The sequence below is a fragment of the Phascolarctos cinereus genome, unplaced genomic scaffold (assembly GCF_003287225.1).
Source record: "Phascolarctos cinereus isolate Bilbo 61053 unplaced genomic scaffold, phaCin_HiC Scaffold_5;HRSCAF=322, whole genome shotgun sequence".
In the NCBI taxonomy this organism is placed as follows: domain Eukaryota; kingdom Metazoa; phylum Chordata; class Mammalia; order Diprotodontia; family Phascolarctidae; genus Phascolarctos; species Phascolarctos cinereus.
In genome coordinates, this window is record NW_027555958.1 from 381,020,296 (window position 1) to 381,046,300 (window position 26,005).

The 26,005-nt window shown below is 44.3% G+C and overlaps 1 protein-coding gene across 1 annotated transcript in view; it reads right to left on the reverse strand.

Annotated features, from left to right (window-relative positions):
* The window catches only part of LGR6 (leucine rich repeat containing G protein-coupled receptor 6), a 162,260-nt gene that overhangs the window by 78,666 nt on the left and 57,589 nt on the right, over window positions 1-26,005 (reverse strand). The window contains exon 4 of the mRNA XM_021003225.2: window positions 14,206-14,277. Coding sequence (XP_020858884.1) covers window positions 14,206-14,277 — 72 coding nt within the window. The remainder of the gene's footprint in view (window positions 1-14,205; window positions 14,278-26,005) is intronic.

Below are 26,005 nucleotides of genomic sequence, written 5' to 3' on the forward strand. Positions count from 1 at the left end.
AACTTGATTCTTCTGTGTAAAGTGCAGTCATACCAAACACGATGGATAGGGGCAGAATCTGGACTTCTGATTTAATTTATATAGGGAACTCCCAAATGGACAAACTCCCTCTACTAATGCAGGTCATCACCTTCTCTGAAAGTCTAGAAGAATTGTCTAGAGTACTGGGAAGTAAGGTCTAGGGTCACATAGCTAGTATCTGTCAAATGGGACTTGAACACAGAGCTTCTTGGTTCTGAAGGCAATATCTCTATCTACCACACCTTACTTCCTCTTAGGATTGGACAAGAACAGGCCAGGAGAGTAGAGGTGGAAGAAAGAAGGACCTAGTAGGCGAATGCTACGTTGATGTCCTCACTTTGGATAAAGGCTCATAGGCAAGTCCGATCTGGACCTCAGTTTCCTTACCAGTAATAGGAGAGGTTTGGAGTAGACTGTCTCCCCAGGGGCTAGGGTCCTTTTGGATCCATGGAAGTAGCAGGAGCTTTGGGTGAGGCTCAGTGAGGCTGCTGGACCCAGTGAGAGACTGAGGAGAGGTGGACAATGGAAATGGAGGCTGTGTGGGATGGATGTTGAGGTGTACAGTCCCCCCTAGGCAATACAGAGGTCTCCCCACTTTCCAGATGGCTTATTTAAGGGGAGTTGGGGGAAGTGGGAAGAGACTTACCAGCAGCGACCTGACCACCCTAGAGTAGAGCAGAGGAGTCTGAGGTGTCAGAGTAGGAGGAAGGATGAGTTCCACTGTGCTGTTATAATCTGGGGCTGCTGTTCTTATAATGGAGTGGATACTCCATGTAGAATCCAAAGGCTACTGGGCTGGAGTTCTGTAGGGTCCAGCCACCTGCTTCCAGGCAGGTCAACATCCAAAACATTTTTAAGATCTCCTGGAGATATAGAAAGGGGCTTCTAGGAACAGAGAACTTTTCTTTGGGGATATCCTAAGAGCCAGCTGGGGGCAGACCTGGAGGGGCTACATTGCTCCCCATGTCCATTTTTCAAAAATTCAGGCCTGCTGCTGCTGTTAATTAAATAAGTTAAATTAATAATAAATGTTTTAAAATAAAATAAAAGCCCTTGTGTAGGGCTTTTATAGTATCTAAAGACTTTCACTTGCACCACTTCATTTAGTCTCACAGTAGTGTAGTGGTGTGAGGGGCTGAGGTACCCATAGGGGGTGGGAAAGGCAGGGAAGATTCTAGGTAGCACAGTAGATAGTGTACTGGTCTTGGAATCAGGAAGACCTGAATTCAAATTCCTACTCAGATACTTACTAGCTACAAGACCCTGGGCAAATCACTTAACCTGTGTGCCTCAATTTCCTCATCTGTAAAATGAGGATAATAATAGCACACACCTCCCACAGCTGTAGTGAGGCTCAAATTAGATAACAATTGTAAAGTGCTTAGCAAACCTTAAAGTGCTATAGAAAAGGGAGCTATTATTATATTGTCGTTGATCAGTCGTGCCCAACTCTTCATGACCCATGGGGTTTTCTTGGCAAAGATACTGGAGTGGTTTGTCATTTCCTTCTTTGGTGGATTAAGGCAAACAGAGGTTAAGTGATTTGCCCAGGGTCACACAGCTAGTAAGTGTCTGAGGCTGGATTTGAACTCAGGTCTTCTTAACTCCAGGCCCAGCACTCTATCCACGGAACCGTCTACCTGCCCTAATTATTATTATATTATCGTCCCTATGTTACAGATTAGGAAACTGAGACAATCCTAATGAAAAGGCCCAGACTGAATGGGATCTTTAAAATGAAAACACAGGCGTCAAGAGAAATATTGAAGGGTAAATAGATTTGATCAGATGGGAAGATCTATATGAGAAAACAAATTGACAAAGAGAAGTGCTTCCTTAGCCACTCAAAAGGCTTAACCATGTGGCAGGGTTGTGTCTAGAATTCCGGCCCTCCCCACTATAGCCCACGGCTTATCACAGCTTCTAGCTACCCCACAGACTGTTGGACACTTGTCTTAATGTCTTCCAGGATCATAGAATCTGACCTTCCTGGTGATGAGAAGTCTCTCTCTCTCTCTCTCTCTCTCTCTCTCTCTCTCTCTCTCTCTCTCTCTCTCTCTCTCTCTCTCTCTCTCTCTCTGTATTTCTCTCTTCTCTCTCTCCTCTGTCTCTCTCTGTTTCTCTCTGTCTCTATCTCTCTCTCTCTGTCTCTCACATACACACACACACACAGGGTCACCACCTCCTCTAGGAAATTTCCTTGTTTCACTCTACTTGGCTGTGAACAGTTCACTCTGCATCCTTTCAGTATTTGTGTGTGGACTGCTCTACATTCATTTGTGCTAGGGAGTCACTGTCTTATAACCTTGTCTCATGTACAAATGCACAAGTGAGTGCATCCTATTTCTCCCCAAAGAGTAGAAACTCCATGAAGGCAAGGATTGTGTTTCCTCTATCATAAAGCTCTTAGGTGGAACCTTAGATGAAATCTAGTCCAATCTCTTCATTTTATAGATGAAGAAACTAAAGATGGTGAAAAAAAAGATGAAATGACTTACCTAAAGTCACACAGATAAGTGGTGGAACTAGAATATGAACCTGGGTCGTCAGATTCTAAGTTAACCTATTCTTTCTGCTGAATTGCACTTTCACAGCAGGATTGAAGCTCCCCAGCAAGCTGTGGTTTCCACATCAGATAGAGTTTTCTGAAGGGCAAGCCCCCAGCCTAGCTCATCAGACTGGAGGACTCTGAGGTCAGGAACTCTGTCTGTCTGTCTGTCTGTCTGTCTGTCTGTCTGTCTGTCTGTCTGTCTGTCTCTCTCTCTCTCTCTCTCTCTCTCTGTGTGTGTGTGTGTGTGTGTGTGTGTGTGTGTGTGTATGTGTGTCTCTGTCTCTGTCCTCTCTCTCTCATTGGGACATTGGGACTGTCTCTACTATCAGACTGGGAATTCCTGGAGAAGGGACTACGTCTTTTCTTCTTGGATCTCCAGCATCCCTGAGACAGGGCCACACACACTGGGTAGCTCAGGAGTTCATTGGCAGGTGGCGGTGGGGAATGGAGGTTTGGGAACTGCCTTTCATCTTTCCCCAGGTGGTAGCCCTACCCTTTGGCTCTGCATCTGGGCACAGCTGCCCATGTGGGCCCAAAGGACTACTGTGGCATGGTGGCCAAATCAGAGCTTGTTAGCTCCCTACATACCCAGCCCCAGGGCCCTCCTACCTTGCTCAGGCCCAGACCTGTTGGGGCTTCATGGGACTCCAGGGGTGGGGGAGGAGGGTAGCTCAACTACAGAAGAGTAATCTGGAACTGGGGGCCTATTCTGAGCCTTGGAACCAAGGACAGCCTGGGTAAGGGTTAAGGAAAAAGCTGAAGAGGCCTCCATATCTGTGCTGGGGTGTCTCCAGTGAGAACAAGTCAACACTCTGCTCCTGGGTGGCCTGGTCTCTACCAACAACCTCCCAGACCAACGGCCAGAGCCGAAACAGACACCCATTTGGGTATGTGAGCTCTGGCCCACTGTGGACACTTTCTTGGCATCTCAAAGAAACCAAATTACCCTGTGTACTGGTTCCCACCCGCTGCAGGGGGCTGCCCTCATGCCTGCTGGGCCCCAGAAGGAGCTGCTGCCCCAACCATATGTAGTAATCAACTCCCGGAACCCTGGGGTGATCCAAATAAAGTAGCCTATAATCATGGAGTCCAAAATAGCCCTGCTGGGGAGGACAGCCCGCTACCCCGCCACCTCCCAAATCCATCCCCCGCCAGGGGCCCCTTTCTCCAGCCCCAAAACATCACTGGGGCTTCAGGACCAGTCTCAGGGGTTGATGGATGCAGGCTAGCAAGCCAGTTAGATAGCACCTACCACTCCCACCAGGTCACCTTCAAAGCCCTGGTACAGAACAGGACAGCCAGAGTATTTCAGGCACAGACACCAGAGGCCCAAGGCACTGGGCAGAGTATCCAGGAACTCAGACCCTTGTTCCTTCCTACCCCCTCACCCCTAAAGAAAAGTATGAACAAGGAAGATTTCCTCCAGGGCCCTTAGGAGATGAGATACTCAACTGTGGTCTGGGGGAGAACGGTGCCTATAGGCAGCTTCCCTTGCCTACCACCTTCAGACATCTCTCCAATTGTCCCTCTAACTTCTTCTCTGTTTCTCAACTCCCCAGGGTCAGGGAAATGGTCTTGTTCATCTTAGTAAAGTGCTCTACACAACTCCCCCTCCCAGCTTCTGGTGAATCCCCTTTCCAAATTAATAATAATTATAATAACTAGCATTCAAAATCACTTTAAGTTTTGAACAGCATTTTACAAATATTGTTTCATTTTATCCTCACAATCCTATGAGGCAGGTGCCGTTATCCCAATTTTACAGATAAGGCAGATAGAGGTCAAGTATGCCCACAGTCACATAGCTAGTTAAGTGTCTGAGGCAGGATCTGAACTCAGGTCTTCTTGATGTCCAGGACTCTATCCATTACACCACCTAGCTATCTCATACTTAATTTTGTATATTGTATATCCTTATAAGCATGTGTTATCTACCTTGACAGAATGTAAGTTCTTTGAGGGAAAAGGACTGTTTCATTTTTGTCTTTATATTCCTAGCCCTTAGCACAAGATTTGGAGCATGGTAGGTGCCTAATAAATGCATGTTGATTAATAGTAGGTATGTAGAAAAGAGCTCTGCTTTTATAACAGAATCTTAGAACTGGAAGGAACACCAGCCTTGAGGACAAGGACTATCTGCTTGTATTTGTATACCTAGCACTTAGCACAGTGCCTGGCATACTGTAGGTGTTTAATAAATGCTTGTTGACTGAATGACCGATGTCAGAGGTCAATGAGTTCAAATCATTCTTGAACAGGACTCATTTCTACAACACCTCCAATAAATGTTATCCATTCTCTGTTGGAAAACCTCTAATAAGGGGGGAAATCCACTACCTTTAGAGGCAGCCTCTTCCAATTTTGGAAACATGCCTTCGTCCTCACCAGAAGTCTATAAGCCAAAGAAGGCTGACCAATTATTGGGGATAGTCTTAAGAAACATCAAGAAATGTTTGTTGAACTAAGCCTATAGTAACCAGGCTTAGTCTTATCTTAAGTTGGGCTCTCCGTGTTTCACTTTCCTGGAAGGATGGTATTCTATCTGGGGTCCATTCCTTTCTCTCCTTCCAGGGCTCCTTCCAGGTGTCTTGTGGTTCTTCAGTCCCCATCTCCCTACAGAGCCAGAAGAACCCCTCTTCCTTCTTTCTCCTCTAAGGAGGTCATCTCTTGCTGGGCTCTTTAAACTCCTGTTCTGAGGGATTCTCCAGGGAATCAACTTTGAAGATTTTCTAAAGTTTCCTGATCCCCTCAGATTTCTCTTGTTATCTTCAGGGTCTCCAGCTGGGCACTTCACATAGCAGGAAGGCAGTGGTGTAGTAGATGGCACTGGACTGCCAGGACATCTGGGATGGATCCAGGTGACCAGAGAGACAAGTCAGTTCCATCTCTAACAAGCCATGTGACCTCAGACTTAAACTATCAGTTTCCTTTCTCCATAATGGGGCTAATGAATGTTCTACCTTTCAGGGATTCTGGAAAGATAAAATAGCTAGTTGATGGACTGGTGCTATTAGAAATGTTTTTTTTTAAGTGTCATTTGTAATAGATTACTATTCAGGCTTCCTTGCACCTTCAATATGGAAGGGGGTTGGGGCTTCTGGAGGTTCTGATCAATATTGGAGGTTCTCTCTGTATTCATTCCAATAGTCTGACCCCCTCTTTGCCTCCCCCTACCCCCCAGGGTGGGTTTATGAGGGTCCAGGAAGAGCCAGGATGCTCAGAAGTCACATCTTGTTCCTAGAAACTCACAGATCTAACATATTACCTTAGCATCCCCCCACTCTTAGCCAATAGAATTTGGAGCTTGGACTATAGAAAGCAGCTGATTCCCACTCAGTCTCCTTGGGAATCCTCTTGTGGTGATGAAATTTCCTGGGTTTGAAGGTAAGGGTCTAACTGCCTCTCTCCCTTTTGAAGGAGTCAGTGTTCCCCAACTTCCAGACTTCCAACTGGGAAGCAGATGGAAACCCCTCTGCCTCCCTCCGGGGATAAGACCTACTTCCTATGGACTTCCAGTCCCCAGCTTTACAAAATCACCAAGACAGGCCCCTGGCATGACTCGGTCTTTATCACCAAGTTCTAATTTCCTACCTCATCCCTCTTCATTGCATTCCTAGGTGGCCAGAAAGAGGATGGGCTCAGATAGGACTTTTCCCATTGTACAGAGGAGAAACGAAGGCACAGAGTGATTAAGTTGTCTGTCAAAGGTCACACAGTAAGATGGAGAAAGGTTAGTGCTACTACTATTACCTTGAGTTTTTAGGGGGTCATAAGGTCACAGGATCATAGACTTGAAGCCTGGAAGGGAGCTTAAAGTTCATTAAGTCCCACCCTCTCATTTTCCAAACAAGGAAACTGAGGCTAAGAAAAGTTAAATCACTTCCCCAAGGTCATACAAGTAAGTGGCAGAGCCAGAATTTGACCCAAAAGCTTGTGACAACTAGATAGTGCAGTGGACCAGAGTTCAAACCCAGCTTTAGACACTTACGAGCTGGGTTACTCTGTGCAAGTCACTTAACCTCTACCTACCTCAGTTTCTTCTTCTGTAAAATGGGCATAATAATAGCACTTACCACACGGCATTGTTGTGAGGATAAAATGAGATATTTGTAAAGAGCTTTGCAAATCTTAAAGCATTATTGAAATGTTAGTTGCTCATGACTAATGTGGAAATATGTTTAATATGATTGTACACGTATAACCTATATCAGATTGCTTGCTGTCTTAGGGATGGGGGAGGGAGAAAAAAATTGGAACTCAAAAATCTTATAAGAGTGAATGTTTACATGTAATTGGAAAAAATAAAATACTATTAAGTATGGGGAAAATAAATGTTTGTTGTTGGTGTGATTACTGACTACTATCATCACCCTGCCTTCCAGCTCCTTCCCACTGCAAATCCAACATGGTGTCCCCAAAGGCCATTATTCTCTCAGTCTCTGTATCTGTGTCTGGCTTTCTCTCTCTGTCTTTTTCTCCCTCCACCCCCACAGACATCCCCCAGGTCTTTCCTCTCAGCATCCAATGCCCAGTGTGTTTCAGATTTGCCATTTGGGGTGAGGACAGAGGGGAGAACTGGGGATTCTAACTCTGGTTTTGCACTGGAAGCCCTAGCTGTTCTCCATTAATTCCTCCAGCAGGGCAGAATATTTGCTGGATGTATGTGGTTGTCCTTTGCAATGATGCATTCCCCCTTCAAAGTGCTCTGGATTGCTCTGTTTTGCTGGTTTCCCCCCAATTCTGCCACTGTTTTTTCCAATTCCTTTCCTGAGACTTTCTGGCTTGGCTATTCCACAACTACCACCCTTCCCCTCCCCCTGACCCCAGCCCCAAGTATCTGCTTTGAGTTTCCTTGGAGTTCTTACTCCTCTTTTCCACATGGTCTTTCTCCCCGCCTTTCCTCCCACCCTCAGCCTGACCCCCTCTATCCAATTCCTGTTTGTCCTCCCTTGTTCTGCTGAGTTCTCCTGGTTTCTCTCGGCCTGAGCTCAGCTCTGGCTTTTGACTGGTATTGCTGCTACCAGAAGACATGTGTGCTCTAGGGAGAAGGACCAGGGCATCGTGAGAAGCAGGGCAATATAATAAATAAACCTCTGGACCTGGAGTCAGCAAGACCTGGGTTCAAAACAATTTCTAGGCTATATGACCCCTGGCAAATTACTTATTTCTCTGTGCCTTGTTTTTTTCATCAGTAAGGTAAAGAGTTTGGGCTTGATGGCTTCTAAAGTACCTTTTAGGGGCAGCTAGGTGGTGTAGTGGATAGAGTGCCTGGCCTGGAGTCAGGAAGACGAGTTCAAATCTAGCCTCAGACACTTACTAGTTGTATGATCCTGAGCAAGTCACTTAACCCTGTTTGCCTCAGTCTCCTCATCTGTAAAATGAGCTGGAGAGAAAATGGCAAGCCACTCCAGTATCTTTGCCAAGAAAACCCCATATGAGGTCGCAAAAAGTAGGACAGGACTGAAACAACTGAACAACAAGGTACCTTCCAGCATTAAATCAATGATCTGCCAGTCCAGGTGCTAACCCAAACAAGCTGGAAGCAATATCAGACTGGGACCAAGGACGCTTGTCATTCAGTGGCCATTTCCCACCTCCCCCACCATCTTCACTTTTTCTCTGCACTGAATCCTGACTGCTGATTTTACTTCTTCTCTGGGATGATGGGAATAGAAATCTAGAATACTGAAACTAGGAGTGTTCTCAGGGATAGATGAGTCCAGGACCATTACATTACAGGTGAGGACACCAAGTCATTTGCCTGAGGTCATGCAGCTAAGAAGTGTGCTAGATGAATCCATTCTCTCCAACTGGATTGGAGGGAGAGTCCCAGTGTCCTCCATTCTCTTCCTCCCATATACAACTAAACATATGGTTGGAATACTAACGTCTTTAGACAACTGCCTGAGTCCATGTCTTACTCTGACCTTCCTTCGGCCTAAAACTACCTGTTCCTCTTGCCATGTTGTTATCAAGACCCAACTCCTACCAGAGGCCACTGGGATATGGACTTCATAACTGGAAGGAACCTTGGAGCTCATGGAATCCAACTCCCTCAGGAGTAAGTAAGTGCCTTGCCCAAGGACGTAGGTTACAAGGCTGGGTAGTTGGGCATGTGGCCAGGAACCTGTAGAGTGACTTAGATCCTTTGGGGAGTGAGGAAAGGGAGGGGGTAGCAAAAGTGGTAGCCTAGCCCCATATACTCCGCTTAATGGTCTGGCCTTTGGGGAACATGACTGATTTGTTCTGGCAGACTGCCTCATTCTAGTAGGTAACCAAGACGTTTATGTTAAATGTCTTCTCTGTCTCTCAGTTTCCATGGTGTCACACGACTAAGGGCCTGGGTTGGAAGAAAATTGTAACTCATAGGTGGACCATCAAGTGAGGATCTAGAAAGGAGGAATAAAGGTCACCCCTATTGCCTACAAAAGGGTACCGGTAGGATCATAGGATAATAATGGCTAGCAGTCATATAGCACTTTCATGGTTACAAAGCACTCTATAAATAGTATCTCATTTTATCCTCGCAACAACCCTGAAAGGTAGATGCTATTATTGTTCCCATTTTACGATGGGGAAACTGAGGCAGACAATGGTTAAGTGACTTGCTCAAGGTCACACAGCTACATGTCTGAGGCTGGATTGGAACTCAGGTGTTCCTGACTCCAATTCAGGGCAATGAGAGCAATCACCTAGCTGCCTGGAAGAGACCTTAGAGGCCATCTACCTCCTTTTACAGATTAGTAAACTGAGGCCCAGAGTAGTGAAGTGCTTTGCTCAGGGTCGTGCAGCTAGTGGGTGTCAGAGGCAGGATCTGAACCCATGTTTTCTTGGCTCCGAGATGAGCACTGTACCCATTATATCATGGTGCCCCTCACATCTCAGTCAGGGCAATGGGAGCAATCATATTCCATCCATCTGCCTGTCTGCAGGCCTCCTGAGTGTGATCCCTTTCCCTCTGCCCCTCCTTCCCAACTCCTCCCCTGCCAAATCTTACCTCACCTCTGAGTTAAATAAACAGCAATTCAATCTCTGTGCTCTCTGGCATGGGGGACAAGAGGGAAGAGTCCCTCGGGGGAACACATCCTATCTCTGCCCAGCCCAGCCCTGACTAGGGGCCTTTTTGGGAATGGGTAAGGTAGGAGGGAGGGAAGTAGGCGGAGTGGGGGGGAGGCTAATTATTTCATTTTCACATCAACAACTAGCAGCTAATGAGGGTTCCAGCACCTCTGTGAGGTCTGGCCCTGACCCAATGAGAGAGTGGGAGGGAGAGAAGCCACAATTCTCTGCTCCACCTATGGGTTCTCATCTACCAGGAAGCTGTAGAGCAGCTCCCTTTGGATGAGGGGAGAAGGCGGGGGAGATTCTCAGAAAACCATTTAGCATTTTGTTTGAAGCTGTCCCCACCTCAGCCTGAGGTAGAGCTGGGCACAGAAGGTTCCTCGAAGGCAGCAGCTCCAGGAATTCCAATGGTTCCTGGAGCACGAGCTGGTGGTGGAAAAGAAAGGCCCTTTGCTCTGGGGGTGAAGCCAGGGACGAAGGATGCCTGAGAGCCTTCCACAGGCCATGCTGACTTTGGGCCGTTTCTCCCACCTCCCAACCCCTTCTTTCCCTCTGCAGCCTGTGGGTCAGAGCAAGGATTTCAGGGTGCTGGGTGCAGTCCAAATGAAAGAAGCAGATGTAGAAACCTAAGCAGTTAAGGCTGAGGAAATTGTAGATAGTGGAGCCATCCAATGGGGAGAAGGGAAGACCAGGGCCAGCTGATTGCAGCGGTGAAGTCCCAGGAAAGCTGCCGGACAGAAAAAGGCCGTTTGCTACTTCCGCGGAGACCAGAAAAAGATCAAGTGGGGCGACATTGCAATGTGAAGGATTTGAGCTAGTGGCCTGGCAGGGTTATCTTCCAAGACAGCCCCCCAGTTCCTCAACAATAGCCTGGGGGATTTAACAGTTGGTCAGTAAACATTTTTTAACAGCCTACTGTGTGCCAGGCACTATGCTAACACACTGGGAATACAAGAAGAGGTGAAAGAGGGGTTGAGATTGAGAGTGAGGACAAGTGGAGCAGCATCTCTCAGTGAGACGATCAGAAAAAAGTGGAAAGACATAGTAGGAAAAGTGATGATTTGGGGAGTCAGAGAACCTGGGTTCGAATCCTGGATCTTGTACTTAGTAGCCATGTGACCTTGGGTAAGTCTCTTCTCTCTGGACCTCAGTTCCCTTCTCTGTAAAGTGCAGGAATTGTCTAGATGATGTAAGGTCTGTTTTAAGTCTAAAGAACAGACACCCCATTAGCACCCTGATCACCACTGCCAACAACAACCCACTAAGCTGAATGAGGACCATTCATTCCCTAAGGCAGGGGGAGAGCTAAAGTCTTGAAACACAGATCATTTCCTCCTGCCTGGCAGACCCCTCTTAGGTGGTGCAGTGGATAGCACTGGCCCTGAAGTCAGGAGGACCTGAGTTCAAATCCGGTCTCAGACACATGACCCTTACTAGCTGGGTGACCCTGGGCAAGTCACTTAACCCCAATTGCCTTAAAAAAAAAAGTCTTCCCTTGGCCTTAGCTACTCTTTCCCACCTGAGACAATGCCTCAGTCCTCCTCCATTCCAGGCTCACTCAGCTGGGGTAACACCGCTACTCTATAACTGGCTAACCCATTTATCACTGTCTTTAAAGTTAGAAAAAGGTCTCAGACATCATCAAGTCCTCCCTTCACCTGTAAGGAAACTGTGGAACACAGAAAGGAAAGTGACTTGCCCAAGGTCACACATATAGTAATGCTTTCCTAGTACTTTAAGATTTGTAAAAGACTTTTCATACATTATCTCATTTGATCCTCCCTGTGAGGTGTTGTTATTGTTATTGAGTTGCGTCCGACTCTCTATGACCCCATCTGGGGTTTTCTTAGCAGAGATACTAGAGTGTTTTGCCATTTCCTTCTATAGCTCATTTTACAGATGAGGAAACTGAGGCAAACAGGGTTAAATGACTTGCCCAAGGTTTCATAGCTAGTAAGTGTCTGAGGCTGGATTTGAACTCAAGAAGATGAGTCTTCCTGACTCCAGGCCCAGTACTCTTTCCACTGTTGCCACCCAGCTGCCCACAGCTACCTGGGAGGTAGATTTTATTATTATTTCCATACTATACATTGGGAAACTGATACAAAAGAGAAGATGACTTGCTGGGGGTCATACAAGCTAGTAAGTTTCTGATGTCAAATTTGAACTCAGGTCTTCCTGACTCTCAGTCCATCCTTGTACCTATTAAGCCAGGCTGCTTCAGAGCTGTGGGATGCTGATACTACAACGACTCCAGATTCTTTCCAAAGAACTAGTGAGTCCTTCCTACAACTGAGCTGGTCCAAGGCCTTACAAGTTAGGATAAGTCCTGAGTTTAAGTATTATTCTCCCATCTCCCTCCCCATCAAGAAGGGAAAACAGAATAGCCCAGACCCTTGTCTGCTCCCCAGAAAGCCAGCTCTGCATGCCATGCCCAATCCTGTGTCAGACACATACCCTGTCCTAATGAGGGGTGGTAGTTCTAGAATTCTGGGGATGTTACCAAGATCCCAGGCTCTAAACAACTGATGACATTACGTTGTGCACGAACAAGGGTGGTGAGGGCTGAGGTGGTGAACGGGGTGGTGTTATTGGCTAGTGACTCAGAGCTGGCTGGCGGAACATACTGAGGGCATGAGAGAAGAGAAGTCAAAGGCACCATGTCTAGAAAAGAAGGAAGCATCAGCAATTGGGACAGTTCATAGCATCATCGGTTGAGAGCTGGAAGGGACCTCAGAGTTGACCTCCTCATTTTATAGATGAGGAAAATGAGACCAAGACAGTAACTTGTCCTAAGTCCCAGCGGTAGCAAGTGGCAGATCTGAGTTTCCAACTGAAGTCTTCTGCCTTCAAATCCAGCCTAGACACAAGCCAGTTTCAGGTCGAATTGAGAATCTAGGTCAAGGACTCTTAACCTTTTTCTACCCTGAACCCTTCTGGTAGTCTGGTGAAACCTATGGACCCTTTCCCAGAACAATTATTTTAAATGCAGAAGATAAAATACAAAGGATTACAAAGGGAACCAATATAGTTATTAAAATTCTTAACCCCAGAATTTTAGAATAAAAGTTGGAGAGTGTGGCATAGACACATCCAGAAACATGAAGTCCATGCCTATAAAACACCAGCCTTACCTTCTGCCAGTTTGGAGCTTCCATAGCTGGACAGGGTCAGCTATGCATATTATCCCAGGGCCCCAGCAGCAGCCACACAGAGAAAAAGCCCTTTCTTTTGGCCTCACAGGATTCTTAGCCCTAAAGAACAGGTAAGAACAATCTCTGCTTTCCTAGCATTCTTGCCCAGGGTCTGAGTTAGGACCTTGGGTTAGCAAGCATCCTCACAGAGGGAGAACTGGGCTTACCACACATTCTGTACGCCTCAATTTCCTTTGCTCTGAATACTAGGGATTCCTTTGTAGGGGTATGCTGGAGCAAGCTCACAGGCAATTGTGAAATTTTCAATGTAAGTGTTTATACCTCAAAAACTGGCAAATGCGACAAGTCGGGGCATGATTTATTATTTTGTTGATTGTCTAGAAGATTTAAGAAAGTGGAGAAAATGTTAAAAATGCAGTTTAAAAGTGTGTTGTGGTACTTTTCCCCCCATGGAGCCTGTTGTTAAACATTTACCAGCACACTACTGCCTTTAATTTAAATTCCCTGCTAGAGAATAAATTCCTAGAGAATACTAGTAAATTGACGTGACTCTTGCGTGTCATTCCATTCTGACTCAAATGCCCCCAAATCTTCTCTTGTCCCTGCTAATCTGGCCTGGTTCCTCTCTCCTCTCACACTTCAGGCCCAATAGGGTCTGCACAGGAATTGGCCCAACCTGGAAAAATGATGGGTTGGGCTTATTCCAGACTACACTGAATGGAGCTTCAATGGGAGGAAGGGGGAAGGGGAAAGAAAGGAGGATGATTTCAAGGTTTCCGTGGATGAAAAAAGGGGCCAGTTAAGGACAGAGTGAAAGTGCCCTCCTGGTGCAGAGGGTAACCCAATGTCTCCTCCACACACATGAGGAAGGAGACAAGGCAGGGGCACATCCAGAGCTCTCAGCCCAGACCCAGGGGGTGGGTAGGGAGGAGGGAGGGCAGACTTAGCTGAGCAAACAGTGAGTCCTGGTTCTTCCTTGAGGCAGCAGTCTTGCCCCACCCCACCCAACCCCCCTAAACTCCCCTGTACCCCCAGGCTCCCATGGCAGACTGCTGGCTCAGACCGGAGCCTCTGCTCTGGTGGCCCCACATCAGGAGGTCCCATTCCCACAGTCCTCCAGGGGGTTTCATACCTTCCCCAAAAGACACCACACACACACACACACACACACACACACACACACACACACACACACACAGTGCCACACTCACTGAGAATAACCCCACTCCCCACTGAAACCAAAGCTAGGAGCAGCACGTGGTGGGGGGTGAGGGGAAGAAGAAAGAGGAGGAAGAAAAGGAGGGGGGCCCAAAAGGCTGCAACAAAGGCAAAGCCTGTGACTCAGGCCTGGGGAAGCTGACGGCCCCAGGAGACCGAGTCTGCAGAACTCTGAGTGTCGGCACACTAATGACTTACAGAGACTGGAGGTTGGGCAGCTCCCACAATGCCTCGGCAGGGATTCTACTCAGCTGGTTATTCTGCAGCATCCTATAATTAGAACAGAAAAGGGTCTTTAACACACACATACATGGTGCATGGCACCATGGGGTTCTCCTTCCCAGGCCAGGTCCTTTCTGTCTCTTCCTAGGGGCCACAAGGAAGCCTCAGGCCTGGCTCCCCTTCCTCATTAGCTGAAAGACAATAAGGCAGAAAGATTAGCTACAGCATAATGAGGTTAAGAGGGGCCAGCGGTGTGGCTGCAGAAAGGCAGACAGTCTCTCCCACTGTGTAGCTCTGTAAAGGATATCTGGGCCCCAGGTTGCAGTTGGAGTTGGGTGCTTAGGAACAGGAAAGATATTCTATAAGTCGGGCTGGGCTAAGGACCAGCACTCCTAAAGTCTTGCCTCAGTTTGACCTGGAAGAAGAGAGACAGATCTCGATTCTCTTCAGCAAGACTTAACTTCCCCATTGGTAAAACTGAGAGAAAGAGGTTTTTTTCTAGGGAGTTAGTAGAGGTGAGACCCCTGGGTGAAAGATTCCTTTTGGGAGACCTTCAGTCACTGCTGCTGAAAGAGGTCTCTGGGTGCAGATCCCTGTAAAAGGCATGGGAGATAAGGGAAGGAATGACACAGAGAAAGGTGGAAACTTCTACCCTCAGGGTAGACGTTATCTAGTTAAGGGGACCAGATAATTGGATGAAATTAATATTTTAGGGCAATGAGAGTAAGGTGGTATAGCGCAAGCAGAAGATGTAAGGTGAATATGAAATAGTCCTTTGAGATTGGGTTTCTTCCTAAAAGACCAGCTAAGGGAAGAGTAAGAAGAAGCGGTGGTTGAGAAAATGGATTGAGAGATACCTCCAAGAAAGTCAAGGCTGGAGGGAGAGAGATCATAGACCCCAGAATATTTACAGCAACACTTTTTGTCTTAACAAAGAACTGGGCGGAGCCAAGATGGCGGAGTGAAAGCAGTGACTTGCTTGAGCTCTCCTCCAAACCCTTCCAAATACTCATTAAAAATGGCTCTAAACAAATTCTGAAGCAGCAGAACCCACAAAAAGACAGAGTGAAACAAATTTCCAGCCCAAGACAACCTGGAAGATTGATCAGAAAGGTGTATCGCGCCAGGCTGGGAGGCATCGAGGTGTGGGCGCGCAGGCCGCAGCGAACCTGGAGCAGGCCTCAGAGGACTGAATCTCAGGCAGCTGTGGCAATTTCCAGACTCCTCAATCCACAAATGCCAAAGACAACTTAGAAGGTCAGTGGGAAAAGTCTGTTTCTGTCAGTGCTGAGACAGGAAGTTGCGGTTTCAGCTCCACTCCCCAAGAGCGTGGCGTGGCGGGGGGGGGGCAGCTGCTTCCCGAGCTTCTGGCCCACAGACTGAGGGGGAATCCAGTGGCTGATCAGAGAGGGACTGCAGGGATCTCTTTGCCAGTGCTGAGGCAGGAATCTCTTGCTTTGCCCCTGTTTGGATCTGGGTCACAGTTCTGGGTGGTGGTCCTGGGGTGAGGAAGAGCACTGGCATGGTGGAGCTTGTAGTGGCTGTAGAGAGGAACCCCTCCTCACAGTTACAAGACAGAAAGGAAGTACTTGTGGTCACAGGCCAGGAAAGGAGTAAACACCTGCCCCTTATCATACTACCTTGGAAGAACTGAAAATTTACAGGTCCCTACAAGTATCTCTGAAAACAGCTATACAAACCCCTGAAGCTTGGGACAGTACATTCTCCACATTGGAAGCAGACTCTTACCTTAACAAAGAGTTTAAAACTCAAGTAATTGGCTGGGATCATGAGCAAGCAGTGCAAAAAGAGTCAGACATAGAATCTTACTTTGGTGAAAAAGAAGATCAAAATATACAACCAGAAGAAGACAACAAAGTCAAAGCTCCTACATCCAAAGCCTCCAAGAAAAATATGAATCAGTCCCAGGCCTTGGAAGAGCTCAAAAGGGATTTTGAGAAGCAAGTAAGGGAAGTAGAGGAAAAACTGAGAGTGATGCAAGAAAATCACAAAAAACAAGTCAACAGCTTGCTAAAGGAGACCCAAAAAAATACTGAAGAAAATAACACCTTAAAAAATAGCCTAACCCAAATGGCAAAAGAGGTCCAAAAAGCCAATGAGGAGAAGAATGCCCTAAAAAGAAAAATTGGCCAAATGGAAAAGGAAGTCCAAAAGATTACTGAAGAAAATACTTCCTTAAAAATTAGAATAGAGCAATTGGAAGATAGTGACTTTATGAGAAATCACAACACAGTAGAACAAATCCAAAAGAATGAAAAATTAGAAAACAATGTGAAATATCTCATTGGAAAAACAACTGACCTGGAAAATAGATCCAGGAGAGAGAATTTAAAAATTATTGGACTATCTGAAAGCCATGATCAAAAAAAGAGCCTAGACATCATCTTTCAAGAAATTATCAAGGAAAACTGCCCTGATATATTAGAACCAGAGGGCAAAATAGAAATTGAAAGAATCCACAGATCTCCTCCTGAAAGAGATCCCCAAAGGAAAACTCCTAGGAATATTGTAGCCAAATTCCAGAGTTCCCAGGTCAAGGAGAAAATATTACAAGCTGCCAGAAGGAAACAATTCAAGTACTGTGGAAACACAATCAGGATAACACAAGATTTAGCAGCTTCTACATTAAAGGACAGCAGGGCATGGAATATAATATTCTGGAGGGCAAAGGAGATAGGATTACAACCAAGAATCACCTACCCAGCAAAACTGAGTATAATCCTTCAGGGGAAAAAATGGTCATTCAGTGAAATAGAGGACTTTCAAGCATTCTTGATGAAAAGACCAGAGCTGAATAGAAAATTTGACTTTCAAATACAGGACTCAAGTGGAACATGAAGAGGTAAACAGGAAAGAGAAATCATAAGAGACTTATTAAGATTGAACTGTTTACATTCCTGCATGGAAAGATGATATTTATAACTCATGAGACCTTTGTCAGTATTAGGGTAGTTGGAGGAAAAAAATTATATGTATGTATATGTAGATAGATAGATAGAGGGCACAGGGTGAGTTGAAGATTAAGGGGTCATATCTGGAGAATAAAATTAAGGGATGAGAGAGGATTATACTCGGAGAAGAAGAAAGGGAGAGGTAGAATGGGGTAAATTATCTCACAAAAAAAAAACAAGAAAAGTCTCTTACAGTGGGGGAAAGGGGAAGGTGAGAGGAATGAGTGAATCTTATTCTCATAGGATTTGGCTTAAGGAGGGAATAACAACACATTCAATTGGGTATGGAAATCTGTCTTACCCTACAGGAAAATAGGGGAGAAGGGGACAAGAGAGCAGGGGGATGATAGAGAGGAGGGCAGATTGGGAAAGGGAGTAATCAGAAGTAAATACTTCTGAGGAGGAACAGGTCTAAAGAAAGAATAGAATAAATGGGAGGGCAAGATAGGATTAAGGGGAATAGAGTTAGTTTTTCACAACATGTCTACTATGGACGTGTTTTGCATAACTGCACATGTACAACCTATATTGAGTTGCTTGCCTTTTCAATGAGGGTGGGTAGGGAGGGAGGAAGAAAGAAAATTTGAAACCTAAAGTTTAAAAACATATGTTTAAAAAAATGTTTTCACATGCTACTGGGAAATAAGAAATACAGGAAATGGGGTACAGAAGTCTATCTTGCCCTACAGGAAAATAGAAGGAAAAGGGGATAAGAGAAGGGGAGAGAGACAGAAGAGAGGACAGACTAGGGGAAGGGATATTCAGAATGCATGCCATCTTGGGGTGGGAGGAGGGGGGAGATGGGGTATAAATTTGGAATTCAAAAACTTGTAGGAGTGAATGTTGAAAGCTAAAAATAAATAAATTTATATTAAAAAGAAAAAGAAAAAAAGAAAACAAAGAACTGGATGCAAATTGGGTGCCTGTCAGTTTGGGAATGTCAGGACAAATTGTGCTATGTAAGTATAATGGAATATTATTGTTCCATAAGAAAAGACAAATATGAAGAACTCAGAGAAACTTGGAAAGATTTGTATGAATTGATGCACAGAGAGATAAGCAGAAGAAAAAGATAATCTACATGACCACAATAACGTGAGGAAAACAACATGGAAAGATATCAGAACTCTGATCAATGCAGTAACTGAAAGTGACTTCAGAGGACTGAGTACAGTAAGCCTTCCTCTTCTCTGCAAAATAAGGCATTATGGTGTCTGACTGACCTAGCCAATGGGCTGGCTTGTTTTGCTCAGCTGGGCTCATTTGTTACAAAGGTGGCTTCCATTGGGAATGAATGGGGTGGAGTCATGGGAAATGGCAGTGATGTGATAAAGAAAAAAAGCATCAATTAAACATTTGTTTCTTCAGAAAATTTTAAAAGAAAGTGAGCCAAAAAAGAGAGGGAAACTGGGCCTATCACTCCCCCAAGGATATATAGGGAATCGAGGAAGCTCAAAGTTGGAAGGGACCTTGGAGGTCATTGAGGACAACTTGTATTTGGACAGGAATCCCATCTAGAAGATCCCTCACAAGGGGTCATCTGGTTTCCACTTGAAGATCTCCCAGGAGAGTAAACTCCTAAAGTAGATCATTCTACATTTAGACAATTCTAATTATTAGGAAGTCTTTCTCATATCCAGCCAAAACATGTCTCTCTTCACCTCCCACCCATTGCCTTTGGTTTCTGTCTTCTTGGGCCAAACAGAACAAATTGAATCCCTCTATCCCATGACAGCCCTCTAAATATTTGAAGATGGCAATCACGTTCCTCTTATGTCTATCTTTTTTTGTAGGCTGAACACTCCCATTCCTTCCAATGATCTTTATAGCCCTAGTCTCCATCCCTACCACCATCTTGGTCACTCTCTCCTGGACACATTCCATCATATCAATGCCTTTTTTCAAATGTGGCACCAAGAACTGGATACAGTACTCTAGATGTGGTCTGACCAAGGCAGAGAGAGGGCAGTAGAGGTATCATCTTCCTTGTTCTGTACACTTATCATGCAGCCTAAGATTACTTAGGCTTTTGTGGCTGCCATGTCACATGATTAACTTGCTTTGGGTTTGTAGTCTAGGCTGGAATTTTTTTTTTGGACAAACTGCTGCCTAGCCATGCCTTCCTCCATTCTGTATTTATAAAATTGATTTTTTAAAAAATTTCACATGTAGAATTTTATATCCCTGATAAATTTCATCTTACCAGTCAAGTCAACAAGAATTTATTAAGCACCTCCTATGTGCCTGGCACTGTGCTAACTGCTGGGGATTCAAAGAAAGGCAAAAACAGTCCTTGCCCTCCAGGAGTTTACAATCTAATGGGATGGTTGGAAGGAAAGACACAACATATAAACAACTATATACAAACAAGATATATACATGATAATTTGGAGATATTCTCAGACTAGGCACAAAACAAGCCGTATTTAATAGTCGTAGTTTCACATAAAATTGTCCTTTTCTGTTCATTGATATGATGGAAATGTTGGTGTGTTGATGTTAGTTCATATTTTTAAAGGAAAAAATTTTAAATAGAATGTAAGCTCCTTGGGCTCAGCACTGTTTTCATTTTTGCCTTTTTATCCTCAGTGCTCAGGATGCTTCCTAGCACATACTTCCTAGATGGAACTGCTGTTGAGTCATGTTAGCTGTGTTCGATTCTTTGTGACCCTGTTTGGACTTTTCTTGGAAAGGACATTGACAAGACACAGAAGGTAACCAGAATGATGAGGGGAAATGAAACCATATCATTTATAGGAGGGAATTTTGGAGGGTTGGCCCCCAAAACAGAAGACTTAAGAGGGATATGACAATTGTCTTCCAATGTTGAAGAACTGTCACATAGGAGAGGGATTAAGTTACTTTGTTTGGTTATCAATGACAGATTTAGAATCCATGCATAAAAATTACGGGGAGACAGATTTTTGGCTCAGTGTAAAGAAAAATTAAAGCACAGCTAGGTGGTGAAGTGGGTAGAGTGCTGGGCCTGAAATCAGGAAGATGCCTCTTCCTGACTTCAAATCCAGCCTCAGACACTTACTTGCTGTGTGACCCTGGGCAAGTGACTTAATCCTGTTTGCCTCAGTTTCCTCATCTATAAAATGAGTGGAGAAGGAAATGGCAAATCACTCCAGTATCTTTGCCAAGATGAGGTCATGGAGAGTTGGACACAAATGAAAAATGACTGAACAACAAAGGGAAAAGTCCCTTAGAACATACATATGTTCAGAATCTGTGATATTGTCAGCATAGAGCACTCCCACCATCTACACAAGTGTCAATCCCTCATTGGAGCCTTCCATCCACCTATCATCCTCTATTCCTTCTGTCCTTTGTGGCCGAATCTCCTAGAAAAAGCCAGCTACAATAGATGCCTCCAGGGCAGCTAAGTGGCAGAGTAGATAGAGCTCTGGTTTTGGAGTCAGGAAGACCTGAGTTCAAATCTGACCTCAGACACATGACACTTACTAGCTGTGTGACCCTGAGCAAGTCACTTAACCCCAATTGCCTTGCCAAAGAACAGGAAAAAAAAAATAGAAGCCTGCCACTTCCTCTTCTCTCTCTCTCTCTTCTTAACCCCTTACAATCCAGCTTCCACCCTCACCATTCCACTAAAACTGCTCTCTCCAAGCCACCAATGATCTCTTAATAGCCAGATACAATGGCCTTTCCTCAGTCCCCATTCTCTTCAACCTCTCTGCAGCTTTTGACACTATTGGTCACCCTCTCCTGCCCCACTAACTTGGTAGGGAACAAGTCTTGGACTTGAGGTCATGAGAGATGACCTCTGTCATACCCCTAGAGCACCGCAGCACAGCGTCTGCCACATAGTGGACAGTTAATCAATACTGGTGTGATTGAACTGAGCTTGACTCTTAATTCAGAAATTTACTAGCTGTGCAACCACGGGCACCTCTCTGAGCCTCAGTTTCCCCATCTCTAAAATAGGGATAATAGCACCTGTATTGCCTTCCTCAGAGTGTTTTAATCAATGTGCTAAAAAAAGGCTGAGCTATCATTATTTCTTATACAGCAAACTGTGGCAAATGCCTGAGAAAGCAGGGATTATCTACCAGGACCCACCTGTTATTTAAGAAAGAAGTGCAGGTGAGGCAGCTAGGTGGCATAGTGTATAAAGCGCCGGCCCTGGATTCAGGAGGACCTGAGCTCAAACCCAACCTCAGACACGTAATACTTACTAGCTGTGTGACCCTGGGCAAGTCACTTAACCCCATTGCCTAGCCAAAAAAAAAAAAGTGCAGGGGAGTAAATGAAGTAGTGAGATGGTGTCTTTAAAGTTCTATGTAAACCCTAACATGCTGTTTTCGTTGTTATCTCTATCACTTTTCTCATGTGGCAGTTGTTAAAATTTGAAGACAATTGTCATATCCCTGCTAAATCTACTTTTTGGGGGGACTAAACCTCCAAAATTCCTTCATATAAATGATAGGCTTTCATTTCCCTTCATCATTCTGGTTTCATTTCTATGGCCTTATTCCATCTTGTCAAGTCCCTTCTAAAAAGCGGTGCTCACATTTGAACACACTACTCCAGATCTGATTTGACCGGAGCAAACATCACAATGTGATGACCACCTCTCTCCTTCTGTTTTCTATTAATACAGCCTAGATTGTACTTAGAGCAACACAGAGGAAGCCCTAATGTGACACTTGATTGTATGTGCCCCTTCTCCTCATTCCTCTAGCTAGGTGACACAGTGGATAGGGCACTGGGCCTGGAGTCAGGAAGACTTGAGTTCAAATCCAGCCTCAGACACTTACTGGTTGTGTGACCCTGGGCAAATCACTAAACCTCTGTCCACCTCAGGTTCCTCAGCTGTAAAGGGGGGATCATACTAGCATCTACTCCCCAGAGTGTTGAGGATCAAATGAGATATTTGTAAAGTGCTTAACACAATAACTGGCATATAGCAGGTGCTTAATAAATTCTTATTCTCTTCCCCCTTCCTTCTACCATACACCCGAATGGAGAACAAGCTCCAGAAATGAACTGATGCACTCCCCAACCCTGCCAATAGACCGGAAACATTGCTTAAACAGATCCTCATTGAGGTTTGGAAAAATAATTCTATTTCCTTCTCCTATCACTGCTGTAGGACCAGGAGCAAGAAGGCCCCAGAGGTCCATCTCCACATGAGACATGGGCATGCCCAGAGAAACCCAGGTTACACTTGGCAGGAGCAGCCAAAGAGCAGATGAGGTGAGACTGGGTCAAACAAACCAACTCTGCACCCTTGTCAGCTCGGCCATCTAAGCTTCATACCTACTCTAGTGTGATAAAACTCCCTCCTTAATTACCTCAATTAATTAAGATAAATTAATTACATTAATTAAGCCAAATGCCTAAATAATGGTCTATTTATACAATGGGATATTATGGAGCCACAAAATATGGAACCTACAAAGAAATACGGAAAGACATATATGAAAGTGATACAAAATGGACTCCACACAGACACACTGACTAAAGCTATATTGTCAAGCATAGAAGAAAACAAAGAAGGAAGGAAAACAGGGCCAGAGCGAGGCCTGGAAGGGAGCCCAGAACAAAAACATCTTATTTGTTTGTTTCTTGTTTGTAGATTCTTTTACTTCTGCCTTTTTAATGGCCGGGAGGATTCTAGTGAGATTATTGCCCTTTGTTTTATATGTTTATAATTATGTTTTGTGGAATTATTTTATAGATAATAGAGCTTATAATTTTTAAAAGACCCAACTTTTTAAAAAATTCACCTAGATAAAGAACAAAACAAGAGGAGATTAGTGGACTAGAATGCTCTGAAAAACTGTAAAGATCCTTTAGTGACCCCAAATTTGTCCTAGAAACAAAGGCCCATCTTTTTAATATCAATATGCCAGTACTGTTGTATGACAGCAGAGATATACAACACAACAGCCTTGGAGGAATGGAAAATGAGCATCACACAGAAGGCCACAGAGAAGCACAGGGTGGGTGTGAGCTGGATGCCACAAAGACCTTTGAGGGAGAACAGAAATAAAAGGTATTATCAAGAAAATGTACAATGAAAAAGGGAAATGGTTGGTTGTGTGGCCAGAGAGAGGGATGCCAGGTGGAGTGTTCCACTGGTCCCCTTGCAACATCAGGGGAAAAGGAGGAAAGCCTCCAGCACATTGCGTGGACCGCCTTCAGCAAAACCTATGGGAGGACATGGACAAGAGAGGCACAAATGAGTAAGCATGGATGGGTTCTAGGGAACAAGGTTACAATCTGAAAAATTGGAGGGGGTTTGTTCATGAAAGTAAGTAAGAGTATTATATAGGGTGCTCCGAAAGTCTTAGTGCAGTTTTAAGATTTAAGAAGCCACACTAAGACTTTTGGGACACCTAGTGTATATTTCTAGCCACCAGGTCACATCTAGCCAGATACTCAGTAGGTGCTAAATTTTTTGCCCCTCCCCTGCAGTGGCCCTGTAGTTTCTATCATTTCTTTGCACAATCTGCATCCATCACTAAGTACGGGCTCCTTAAAAATGACTCTTGTGTAATTTCTGGTTGTGATGAGCTGGTGCTAAATTGCCATCCCAAACTCCATTTCCATAAACAAATCCACATGACTCAGATATTTGTTTGCTGCTGACCTATTGATGTATTGTTGGCTGAGTTCATGTGAACATCTCCCACAGAGACATTTGGGTTCCTCTCTTGAATCTTGGAAATTTCAGAGGCTCCATTTGGGCTCCATTTGACAGATCCAATGGTGTGTGCCTTTACCACTGTTCAATGAAGTGATGTATGCTTGTTTCAAAAGTATTTCTACAGATTTTTTTAAAAAACCATTTATCATGTAGTCTGACAATATCTATCAATCTTCTTCCTCTTTTTTTGATGACAAAGTGTTTGTCTTTCTGAGGAGGAGGAGCCCTGGATTTCATTAATAGTTATACATTTTTTTTGTTAGAGTATTTTCCAGGTCTGTTATGCTCCATTTTATATTTCTGAAAGAGTTCATTAAGACTGATACTGCCTAAATTTCAATTACCTTGATTGTGTTCTTCCTACTGAACTTTGGCTTCAGGACACCTATAAGTCTCTTAACGTATTCAACCATGCTAATATAGAAATATGCTTTGCATGACTTCATATGTATAATAAGTATCATATTGCTTGCCTTCTCAGTGGGTGTGGATGAGTTGGAGGGAGGGAAAGAATTTGGAACTCAAAAAAAATTTTTTAAATAAAGCAAATAAATAAATAAATAAATAGGTGATTAGGTTGTTTTTTTTTTTTAAAAAGAAACCATATCCAGCCATGGCTTTCTCCTTGATAGACTTATGCTCAGTGTCTCTTGCTCAGAGGAGACCAAGGTATTTGTAAGTATTGTCTTCATCCATTGGTTAATTTGATGTCCAGATTCATGCTCAAAGCCATTGGTTTCTATGTTTCCTTGGCGCACATTGAAAATTTTATACTTGAGTGCAAATGACATTTTGATATAATTGGAAAAACACTCCATGCTTGTTCTAAAGTATTTTTTACACTTTCTGTCAAATATTGTAGGAGGATACATTTGTTCATAATGGCTGTATCAAATATCAGTTTTTACAAATTGCTTTGATATAGTTGGCAAACTGGATTCATGCCAAGAAACTCAACAGGGACTTTCTGAAGTTCCAGTATAAGTATTCTCGTCTCCTTTTTAAAATCACTTGAAACATTTTTGTCATATTTCATTATTAGATATAATTTTTGAGGGGCAGCTACATGGCGCAGTGGATAGAGCACTGGCCCTGAATTCAGGAAGACTTGAGTTCAAATCCTGCCTCAGACACATAACACTTACTAGCTGTGTGACCCTGGGCAAGTCACTTAACCCCATTGCCTAGCAAAAAAAAAAAAGATGCAATTTTTGTGCTTTTGTTATGTTTCGTTATTAGATACAATTTCTGGAGCTCACATTAAGTGAAGAGTTTCTATAACCTCAAGTTCTTCAACTCTTCATATTTTAATAGCTGCTTTATTTCAACAAATCTAGGTTTAGGAATAAAGTTATTATCTCTGCACTCGCCAGCAATACGTTGTTGTATGACTTAGAGTGGAGATGAACCACTTTGGTGAAAAGCAAGCATGAAGCCCTTATCTATAACTGGTAACATCTGTTTCCGATTTTGTTATGATATAACACTAGAACAATATGAAGGTATTCCTGTCTTCAGCCCATTTCACACACCTTTACAATTTGTTGGCCTTAGGAGTCAGTGCCACCTGGACTGAAGTATTTTCAGCAAGTGGGACATCTATCTTTCTGGTTTCTTCTGGTGTATTTTGCCTTCTGATGAGTACAAAGGAGTGCCACTTCACTTTGCTATCTTCTGTGTCAATATGATCATTGTGATTGTTTTGAAGAGAGCCAGGCCAAAAATCTAGATCTCCTCATCTTGGACCCTTAGGGGCAGTTGCATCACACTGACTGAGGTGCTGACCTAATCAGCGATGTCACCAGAGCCTAATTCACCAGCATTTCAGGATTCCTTCCAGGCTTCCACATCTACCATAAAGGATTCACAACCCATGAAGCCTCCACTGTATATCTCCTTAAATAGCTAGAATTCCCCATTTTGCCTGTCTCTCCCTCATAGAACAGATTAATAACAATTAGTAGTAGTAGTAGTAATATTTCATCTGAGCTCTCCATAACTGCAATGAAAATTTAAAATGTCACATGGAATGAGGTCTGAATACTAGGAATAAAGGAGCTAAGTCCAGAGCTGGTTCCGAGTCGGTTTTTCCCCACCTTCCAGATCCCTGTCAAGTATCTACTTCCTT